This window comes from Nannospalax galili, unplaced genomic scaffold (assembly GCF_000622305.1).
Source record: "Nannospalax galili isolate Female #2095 unplaced genomic scaffold, S.galili_v1.0 scaffold1639, whole genome shotgun sequence".
Classification (NCBI taxonomy): Eukaryota; Metazoa; Chordata; class Mammalia; order Rodentia; family Spalacidae; genus Nannospalax; species Nannospalax galili.
The window spans coordinates 140,508-150,929 of NW_008343206.1; the positions used below are offsets into that span (position 1 = coordinate 140,508).

At 54.0% G+C, this 10,422-nt stretch overlaps 1 protein-coding gene across 4 annotated transcripts in view; it reads left to right on the forward strand.

Annotated features, from left to right (window-relative positions):
• Osbpl5 (oxysterol binding protein like 5) overlaps positions 1-10,422 on the forward strand; it is a 70,239-nt gene that overhangs the window by 51,516 nt on the left and 8,301 nt on the right. For 2 of the 4 annotated variants that reach the window (XM_029566496.1, XM_029566497.1), the window contains exons 8-15: positions 1,131-1,305; positions 1,566-1,758; positions 3,190-3,374; positions 3,722-3,803; positions 5,365-5,463; positions 5,847-5,943; positions 6,948-7,046; positions 9,214-9,276. In XM_029566496.1, the coding sequence (XP_029422356.1) occupies positions 1,131-1,305; positions 1,566-1,758; positions 3,190-3,374; positions 3,722-3,803; positions 5,365-5,463; positions 5,847-5,943; positions 6,948-7,046; positions 9,214-9,276 (993 nt within the window). The remainder of the gene's footprint in view (positions 1-1,130; positions 1,306-1,565; positions 1,759-3,189; positions 3,375-3,721; positions 3,804-5,364; positions 5,464-5,846; positions 5,944-6,947; positions 7,047-9,213; positions 9,277-10,422) is intronic. The other 2 variants (XM_029566498.1, XM_029566499.1) reach the window with 2 other exon arrangements.

Consider the following 10,422-nt stretch of genomic DNA (forward strand, 5'->3'; position numbering starts at 1 on the left):
ACACACAGGGCAGCAGAGGCCCTCCTCTACCCTGCCATCCCCCAGTCCTGGCTGTCTTGCTACTCTAGGAAGCCTGGTCGATGTCTCCTCACTAGCATGCAAGGACTCTGCCCAGCCTCTGTGGTCCAAGCACCCTCTGAACATGGGAAGGCCACTAGGGTGTAAAGTCAGCTCTGGCATATGACTTTGATAGGTCCTTCCCACCCTGGCCTTAGCCCCTCCTGTTGACACCGGTATAAAAGAATGCACCTCCTTTGAGACCCGCCCTGGATGCTACTGGGGCTGCCTGGAAAGTCCCCAGTCACACAGGATTCCCAATGTTTGCCCACATCCTGTACCCAGGGCACATGTGTGCGCACATGTTCCTAGACCTATGAGATTAGAGCCTGAGGCCTGGCAGCCCTAACTAGCTAGGCTTGGCCACCCGTCCTAAAGAGATCAACTAAACAGAGAAGAAATTCAGTGCGGCCACATGGGGAAGAGGAACAAAGGTCTGCTGACCCCCAAGCCCACCTCTGGTCCTGACATGAGCTTAGGTTTAAACAGAGACAGGAGGTCTGCATGTCTAAGAGTGCTGGTCAAGGTGTGGTCCCGCCCATCACTGTCTCAGCTCCAGTCTCTCCTGCAAGGGGGTCTGACAAGTGCCAGAACTGTGTGAAATCTTCCTGGGGGACGAGCTCACCATCTGGCTGGCACCAGCTTCAGCCTTTCCCTCCCCAGCACAAGATTCCTGGGTAACTATATTATTGGGGTCCGTTGTTTCAATAGTATGATAGCCAAAGACTGGGGCACAAGTGTCACTTTAGACCAGCTCCACTCCTGACAGAATGGTTTTACACACATGCACGCGCACGCACACACACACACACACACACACACACACACACACGCGCGCAATGGCTGGGGTCTGTGAGGAAGTCAGATCTTTAATTAGACTTCAGTAGGTGGAGTGAGCCTTGGGACCAGAAGGGGCACAGCCAAAAGAGTGCACTCTCTGGTCAGGATGGGAACCTTCCAGAGACTATTTTGAGGAGAGTTGGTCAGTCAAGTCTCCTTGGCGTGAGGAGGACTGGGGAGGCCTCCCCACTGGACTCACCCTGTGTCCTCCACCCCCACCCCACCCCTGCCAGGCCGCTGCTGGCTGGATGCCCTGGAGTTAGCCCTGCGCTGCTCCAGCCTGCTGCGGCTGAGCTCCTGCAAGCAGAGCCGCGATGGGGACCCGGGATCTTCACCGGATGCGTCACCCTCTTCCCTCTATGGACTGCCCGCCTCAGCCACCGTCCAGTCGGATCAAGATCTATTCCCGTGAGTGGGCTGGGCGAGAGCGAGCGTCCTCATAGGTGGGAAGAGGGAGGCCAGCGGAAGGTGGCTGGCGGGCTTGTTCCCTGCCATGGATTCCAGTTTCAACTTCCTCACCCATAAAAGAGAAGCAACAGTACCAAACACACGTCACTTAATACAGGGCAACATGCGAGGGCCCTGCGGTGAGGGGTCGGGTGCCCAGGTGGGTGCTCATGCCTTGGTTCGTCTGGGACCAGGGGCCCATGTGCTTTTCCACCCCCCAGGCTGAACGGGACTGCCTTGGAGAACGATGCGTTATCAGACAAGTCCGAGCGAGAGAATGCCGAAGACTCGGATGCCGAGACACAGGACCACAGTCAAAAGACCAATGAAAGTGGGAGCGACCCGTCAGACAGCCCTGGGGGGCCCCACAGGGGGACTACCTATGTGGAACAGAGCCAGGAGGAGCTGGGAGAGGTAAGAGCTGCCGAGTGCCAGGGCAGGGCAGCAGTGAGCGTCTGGGGGGTCCAGGACTGGCGACTCCTGTCACTCAGTGTGGCCAGCAGCTGTGTCTATGAACAGACATCCCTAGTGGCTGAAAGATGCCCCTTCAACTGAGCTCTATCCTACCTAGCATGGGAGGCAGGGGTGAGGCTGGGGGGGTTCCAGCTCCAAACACACAGCTGGGCTGAGATGCACTGAGGTTAGAGGACAGGAAGCTTGGGAAGGGCCCAAGCCTTACTGGGCAGTTGAGAAGCAGGACCAAGCTCCTGTCCTCCCTGGGCACCTATAAATACCTAGCATGGCCCTGATCTGGGGAGATGGCCCTGGGCTCCTGACCCTAATCAGATCAGGCGTCTGTCAACAGAAAACGGTAAGCCCGCTGCTGTAACCCACATGTTGAGTGTCCTCCAGAGGCCAGTGTGGAAGACTTGGTTCCCAGCTTGGCACCTGGAGGTGGTGGAGCTTTTAGGAGCTGGACCCTAGCGGGAGGAAGTTAGGTCATTGGGGGTGTGACCTCAGAGGGGTCTGAGATGCTGGTTTCCCCCTTTCTCTTTTGCGTTCTGACCATGAGGTGAGTAGCTTGCTCTACTAAGTGCTCCCGCCATGTTGTACCACCTTACCAGAGGCCAAAGCAAAGAGCCCCCTGCCCACCATGCACTGAAGCCTCCTGAACTGCAGATAAACCTCTTTTTTTCTTTTGGACAGAGCTATGTAGTCCTAGCTGGCCTGGCCTAGAACTTACTCTATAGCCCAGGCTGGCCACACACTCACAGCAACCCTCCTTCCTCATCCTCTTGAGTGCTGAGATGACAGGTGTCACTGATGCTTGGCCCAAACCTTTCTTCTTTATGTGTTGACTGCCTTGGGTATTTCTTACAGTAGCAGAAAGCTGATTAGCATACCATAAACACAGAGGACTCAGAGAACAAGATACCTCGGGCAGGTACTTCATGGAGAAAAGAGATACATTTAGCTCAGAGTTTTGGAGGCCAGACTTACAGGCTCAGACTGCTGCATGGATTTGGCCTCTGGTGAGGGTCTCCTTGGCTGTGCCACGTGTGCCATGACAAGCGTAGGTAAGAGGGAGAGTGAAGAAGAGCTGGGCTTGTTTATCAGACCCTCTGAGGAACCCAGACCAGCCTGGGCAGTGGCACCCCTCCAGGCAGGGTGGACATGGGCATTGTGGGAAGGGAAATGTCAGTGCAGCAGAGCCCAAGCCGGCTCTTGAGGCCTCAGGGCCTGGCCAGAGGTCCATGCTCAGGGGAACAGATGCCTCTCTCCTCTCTCACCATGCCCCTTCCCTCTAGGGCCAGCTGTGCTGTCCTGGCCCCCTGGCCATCAGCGCCCTTGGACAACCCAGCTGTGGTCCAGCCCACTGGGCCTGACTTTGTCCCTTTGCTGCAGCTGGGCGAGGGATCCCAGGTGGAGACAGTGTCGGAGGAAAACAAGAGCCTGATGTGGGTGCTGCTGCGACAGCTACGGCCGGGCATGGACTTGTCTCGGGTGGTGCTGCCCACCTTTGTGTTGGAGCCTCGATCCTTCCTCAACAAGCTCTCAGATTATTACTGCCATGCGGACCTGCTGTCCAGGTGCTCCACCCAGAGGAGGGAGGCCCTGAAGCCCAGAGGCAGGGAAGGAGGAGTAGGCTCGAGGGCCAGGCAGAGGAAAGGGTGAGGGCAGGATGTCTGGGTCTTCCTAGAGTGAGGGAGCCCCTGCACTTACTTTCTGGTTAGGTGGTGAACCCACTCCCCAGGGGAAACTCCCCCGCTTCACCGCTGCCTGACAGGATGGGACAGGGGTGTGCAGAATTCTCAGCTGTGCCCACCTATTTTGGCTGAGCGGATGAAGGAGGTTGGGCTGGTTAGAAGGAATGGTCAGCACTGGGAAGGGAGGCTGGGCGCCCCAACCTGAGTCAAAGCTCCCCGTCCCATTGCAGGGCGGCGGCAGAGGAAGATCCCTATTGCCGCATGAAGCTCGTGCTGAGGTGGTACCTGTCTGGCTTCTACAAGAAGCCCAAGGTAAGAGGGGCCAGTGGAGTCAGGGTAGCAGCCAGAAGTCTGTCCTGAGCCCAGCGTGAGTGGAGCAACCCCTTGCCCCATGACCTTGGAGGAGTCCAGTCATCCCCGCCTTGGCTCCAGGTCCTCAGAGATGGACACGGGCCCCGATTTCCCATGGAGGGGCCCCTGGACTTCTCAAGCTGAACCCCCAAGGGTGGTCCCCATGTTCTGAAGGACCCCAACTGGTCCCTTCCCAACCTTCAAGGAAATAGCCTCAGCCTGTGTGAGAGATGCGCCCTACACAGCGGTGTCAGGAAAGGAGCATGTGACCTAGGTTGCCAGGTACCTTTGAGACCGGGGGTCATCTTTTTATCATGGAATCTCTTTTGAGAATCACAACCCCAGGACTCTCCAACAACAGATCCACCTTGGATGTAATGATGGGAATGGACCAGAAAGAGGGGTTCCGTAGGATACTAGTTTGAAAACCAAGATTCTGGCCAGGCATGGTACATGCACATGCCTATAATCCCAGCTCTTGGGAGACACAGACAGGAGGATTTCCTGGAGTTCAAAGCCAGTCTGAGCTAAGTGAGACCCCGTGTTTAAAAATGGGAGAAAGGGCTGGGTGTGGTGGTACACACCTTTAATCCCAGGGCTCGGGAGGCAGAGGCAGGCAGACCTCTGTGAGTTTGAGGCCAGTCTAATCTATATAAGTTAGACCCTGGCTTTAAAAGGGGGGGTGGGGGGGTGGGGAGAGCTCAGTAACGTGCTTGCTCACCATGCAGGCGTGAGGCCCTGAGTTCCATCCCTAAGACTCACAGAAGAGAACTGGTGTGGTGGTTTGCATTTGCAATCCAGTGCTGGGGGTACAGACAGGAAGATCCCTGGGCCCACTGGCTGACCAACTGAGCCAGCTTGGAGAGTTCTAGGTTAGTGAGAAACCCTGTTTGAAAACACAAAGTAGATAGATTCTGAGGAATGACACCCAAGGTTGACCTCCAACCTCCACAGGCATGTACATACACGCACATGCACACACACACACACGCACACACACACACACACACACTCACGCACGCAGGCACACATTGCCAGGTATGGTGGCTCACACCTGTAATCCTAACACTCAGGAGTCAGAGGCAGGAGGATTGCAGTGAGTTTGATTCTGGTTCCATTTATCTGTTGCATAGATGGGGGAACCTGAGGCCCAGAGAGGAGTGACCAACACAGTCACACAGTGGGCTGGAGGACGGCAGGTCTTCTGGGTGCCTGGCACCTCCCAAACTCAACTTTGAACAGATTATGGGTCAGCCATGCCCTGGTTGAAGTCTTGAGACCCCTCTGAGCTAGAAAGTGGACAGGACTCCCCAAATCCACTCCCCTAAATATAAACCATGGGCAAAGACTAGTCTCCCCAAAGTGTAAACTAGGTGCTAACAGCAACTCCCCTCCTTCTAGTTATCTGGGCACGCCCCTCACTATCTGTCACCCACACCTTACCTTGCCCAGGCCCAGGGTCTGGGTCCACAAGTGGCCCCTTCCTCCTGGTTCCTCCAGTGTGTCTGTGTGCTCCCCACAGGGCATCAAGAAGCCCTACAACCCCATTCTGGGGGAGACCTTCCGCTGCCGCTGGCTGCACCCTCAGACCAACAGCCACACCTTCTACATAGCAGAGCAGGCAAGACCCCACCCCGTGTGGCCTCCCAGTCCAGTGTGGGCAGTGGGCGGTGGGCAGGAGCATATCTCACTGAGGGTGGGATTCTCCATGGCTCATAGCTGCCCTGTAAGGCTCCACATCTGGTCACAGCCCATGGGAATTCTCTAAAAAGTGCAGACACGGTGCGGGTTATGACTGCATCTCCTGAGGGCGAATAAACAGACTGGTTTTCCAAAGGAACCCTGAGATGACTCAGGAATTTGGAATCTACTCCTAGACACCAGGATTCAGGCCCTGCCAATGGGACTCCTGGGGATGTGCCCCCCACCCCACACTTGTTTCAGGGACCAAAGAGATGCTCTTTCTGGGACCGTCTCCAGAGCCGCCTCTTTTCCTTCACCCAGGTGTCCCACCACCCACCCGTGTCTGCCTTCCATGTCAGCAACCGGAAGGATGGCTTCTGCATTAGCGGCAGCATCACGGCCAAGTCCAGGTTCTACGGTGAGGGGCTGCTCACCCCGGGGGCTTCCTGGGCCTCAGGGAAGTGGGAGGACCAGATTCCAGTAGCCAGTGGGCGCCAGAACCTCGATGGTGGGACCAGGGAGATGATAAAACAGCTGAGACCTTGAGCCGGGGCCACGCCCCACTCTGCCAAGAGCGGGCACCTTCTGCAGAGATGCTGTGGAGACAATGTCTGGAAAGGACTTGCTTCCACTGAGCTGCCCAATTTCATAACCATCAGCCGAGTATGGCTGTTAGTACTGATTACAGGGAGGGCCGGGGCTGCTGGTGGAAAGTACACACCTACCACGCGTGAGGCCCTGGGTTCCATTCCCAGCACTGCAAATAGGTGATGAATGGATGGATGTGAAATAAAACTGAAAACACAGTCTCTCAGTTGAGTAGATATTTTTGGCAGCTACACATGGCTTGGTGGCCAGCATGTGCGTGTTTGGAGCAGGAAGGAAGAGCCCATCATCAGAGAAAGTGCCAAGGTTCTGTGCTGCTCTGAGCCTGGGCGTGGTGGTGCCCAGGAGGCTCAGCAGTTCCATCAGGCAGCTCTTCACCTTCATAACCCATGTGCAGGTGTGTGCTGAGGGCTTCTGTGTGGCTGGCGCCATCACAGGGTGACACATGGCATCTGCATTCAGGTCCTGTGCTTCGTGCCACTCCTAGAAGTAGCTGTCACTCTGAGCCCAGCTTGGGGCACGTCCTCCACAGGACATTTAAAAGCCCACATAAGTTCAGGCTGGCTCCAAAAGGCCTGAGTCCTCCAGCCCAAAACTCCTTGGTTTAAGTAACTGAGGCAGACTGCGGACGTGCAGCAAGTCGGGAGGTTTCTCGGGACACAGCGGGTGCAGACCACACAGCATTTGTAATAGCAGGCCCCGGGGTTGTGTACCTCACCCCGCAGCTGAAGGTACTGGGAACTCACACCTCAGGTGCCAAGGGCAGCCTGGTGCCAAGGTCAGTCTGTGCTTACTGACCCCATCCTGTCCCTGTAGGGAACTCACTGTCCGCCCTGCTAGACGGCAAGGCCAAGCTCACCTTCCTGAACCGTGCGGAGGAGTACACCCTCACCATGCCCTATGCCCACTGTCGAGGTAAGAGCTGTGCAATGCCCCGGGGATGGCTCAGGCTATCCCTCACTGATGGCATGGGAAGCTATCTTAGTGACGTCTCACTGTGGCAAAAGTAATTAAGGAAGGAGAGATTCATCTGGCTCGCAGTTCAAGGGCACAGTCCGTGATGGTGGGAAGGCACGGTGGCAGGTCACGTCGCATCCAGTCAGGAAGCAGAGAGATGCACGCTGGAGCTTGGGCTCACCTCCTCCTTTTATTCAGTCCAGGACTCTAGGGATGTGCTGCCCACATTCCAGGAGGGTCTTCCACAGCGAAACCTCTGTGGAAATACTCAGCCCTCAGAGACATGCCCAGAGGTTCATCTCCTAGGTGATTCCAAGCCCACGTAGACAATAAGGGTAAACCTTCACAGATGCTGAGCATCTTGTGTTTGCCCACGTGAAGGTATTCTTAGCTCATGGATGGGGTTCAGAGCTGAGCAGACTGTTGTTTTCCCTCATGAGTTTTGCCTCTGGCTCTCGTTGAGGTTAGTGGGCATCCTTCTCTCAGCCTGCCTCCTCCTCTGCTAGGTCTGGAGCCGCAGTTAACAGTTCTCTGTCCTTGATGCTCTACGCTCTCCCAACTGTGTAAGATTCAAGTTTTTAATGAAGACTTTTTAAAAACAGATTTGCGTATTTATTAGTTTATGAGTGCTTGCCTGCATGTAAGGGCACTCCGTCCATGCAAGTGTCTGCAGAGGCCAGAAGAAGACGTCAGATCCCCTGGAACTGGAGGTACAGGTGGTTGTGAGCAGCCGTTTATGCTGGGAACCAAACCCGGGTCCTCTGCAAGAGCAGCCAGTGTTCTCAGTGGCCCTCAACCATTGCTCCCACCCTGAAGACTTTCTTTTTATAGCAGTTTTGGATTCATAGGAAAATTGGCAGAGCCTGGCCCAATTGCCATAGGCCTGTAAAGCCAGCTCCTCAAGTAGCTGAGGCAGGAGGCTGGCAAGTTCAGAGCTACAGAGGTCAAGGCCAGCCTGGAAAACTCAATGAGACAATGACTCAAAATAAAAAGAAATTGAAAAGGAGCTAGGGGCATAGCTGAGTGGTAGAGTACTTGCCTTATATGTGCAAGGCCCTGGGTTCCATCGCCAGCAACACACACACACACACACACACACACACACACACAAGCAGAGTTCCTAGAGACCCCGTCCACCCCCAGTTTCCCATCAGTAAATCTTTGATAGTGTGCACATTGTTACAAGTTCACAGTGAGCCCAGACTGAGACTTGTTATTAGCTGAAATCTAGAGTTTAATTTGTGGCCCACTCTCTGTGGGGCTCATTCTATGAGGTTTGAGAAATACGTAATGAGATCCTACCACTATAGTAGCAAACAGAAGGCTTCCCTACCCTAAAAATCTCTGTGCTGGGGGCTGAGGCTGGAACTCAGCATTGCGGCACTTGCCTAGGGGATGTGATGCTCTGGGTTCAGTCCCCAGAGCTGCCAAAATAATCGATTATAACTGGACGTGAGGGCCTAGAGAGACGGTTCAGCCGCTCAGGGTGCTACTTGCTCTTGCAAAGGACCTGAGTTCGGTTCCCAGCACCCACATGGTGGCTGACAACTGTCTAAAACTCTAGTTCTGGGGATTCAACACCCTCTTCTGGCCTCTGAGGGCATTGCACACACGTGCACTTACACATAGCAGGCAAAATATTCATACACATAAAATAAAACAAAATTTTTTAAACTACATAAAACTTGGGCATGAATGGACTGCTCCACCAGGTTCATCCCTTCCCTACGGCCTCCAACACGCAGTTCTGTTTCCTCTGTCTTCATAGCTTTATGTTTTTGGAATGTCTCAGAATCGCAGTCAGACCATGTGCAGCCTTTCAGACTGACTTTCACTTGGCCATCGGCATTGAGATGCGCTCCGTGTCTTCGTGTAGCACAGTTACTCTGAATTTAGTTTTGCTGCTCCCAGGGTTTGGCTGGTTGTTTACTTTCCTTGAATCTGAGATTTCATGACTTTGGTCAGGCCTGCATTTTTTTTTTAAGATTTACCCATTTATGATGGGGTGTGTGTGCTCCTGTGTATGCGTCGAGGCCAGAAGAGGGTGTCTAGTTTCCTCCTTTTCCACCAATTCCTTTGAGGCAGGGACTCTGCCTGAACCCAGCACTCGTGTTTTCTCTGCTAGTCTGGAAGCCAGCAAGCCCCAGTGATCCTCCAGTCTCTCTCCCCCTCAGAGCTGACATTACAGGTATGTGCAGGGTGCCCAGCTTGTAATGTGGGTGCTGGGACCCAAGCTCTGGTCCTCATGATTAGGCAGCAAGCATTCTTAACCACTGAGCCATCTGTCCAGCCCCAAGCCTGTAAACCTTTAGTGCTTGTTTTTTGTATGTTTGTTTTTGTTTTTGAGACAGGGTCTTACTGTGTAGATCAGGCTGGCCTGGAACTCACAGTTCACCTGTCTCTATCTTCCAAGTGGTAGTATTAAAGGCAGCTGTCCTAGCTTGTTCTCCATTGTTGTGACAAAACACTCTGACCAATATCAACTTGGGGAGGAAAGGGTTTATTCAGCTTACATCTCCCAGGTCACAGTTCATCCGGGAGCCCAAGGTAGGAACTCAGGGCAGGAACCTGGAGGCAGGAGCTGGAGCACAGGCCGTGGAGGAACGCTACTTACTGGCTCACTCCCTTGGCCCCTGCTCAGCCTGCTTTCTTATGCAACACAGGCCCACCTGCCCAGGGGTGGCACCAGCTACAATGGTCTGGGCCCTACCACATCACTCATCAAGAAGGTGCCCCATGGACATGGCCACCAATAGAGGCAATTCCCCAATTGAGGCTCCCTCAACCCAGGTGTGTCAAGTTGACACTAAAGCATCCAGCACACAGGAGAAGCCACACCCAGCCCTTTTCTGTGTGTCCTTCCTTCCTTCCTTCCTTCCTTCCTTCCTTCCTTCCTTCCTTCCTTCCTCTCTCTCTCTCTCTCTCTCTCTCTCTCTCTCTCTCTCTCTCTCTTTCTTTCTTTTTCTTTCTTTCTTTTTTTCTTTTGAGACAGGGTCTCCCTGTAGCCCTAACTGGCCTGGAACTTTGGAGCTTGCCGTGTAGACCAGGCTGGCCACACAGAGATCCGTCTGCCTCCTCCTCTGCCCCTCTGCCTCTCTCTGCCTCTCTGCCCCTGTCCCTGCCCATGTGTGCCGGAACTAAAGGCATGTACTGCCACACCTGGCTATGTGTGCTTTCTTATATGTACACTTATTTCTTTCATTTTTTTTTTAACTTTTACAAAAACTTTATTGTGTTTTTGTCACATCCATGCCCACTCCCTCCCATATCTCCCCATCACTTTTTTCTTTTTCTTTTCTTTTTTATTCTTCTTTCATTTATTTATTTTTATGGA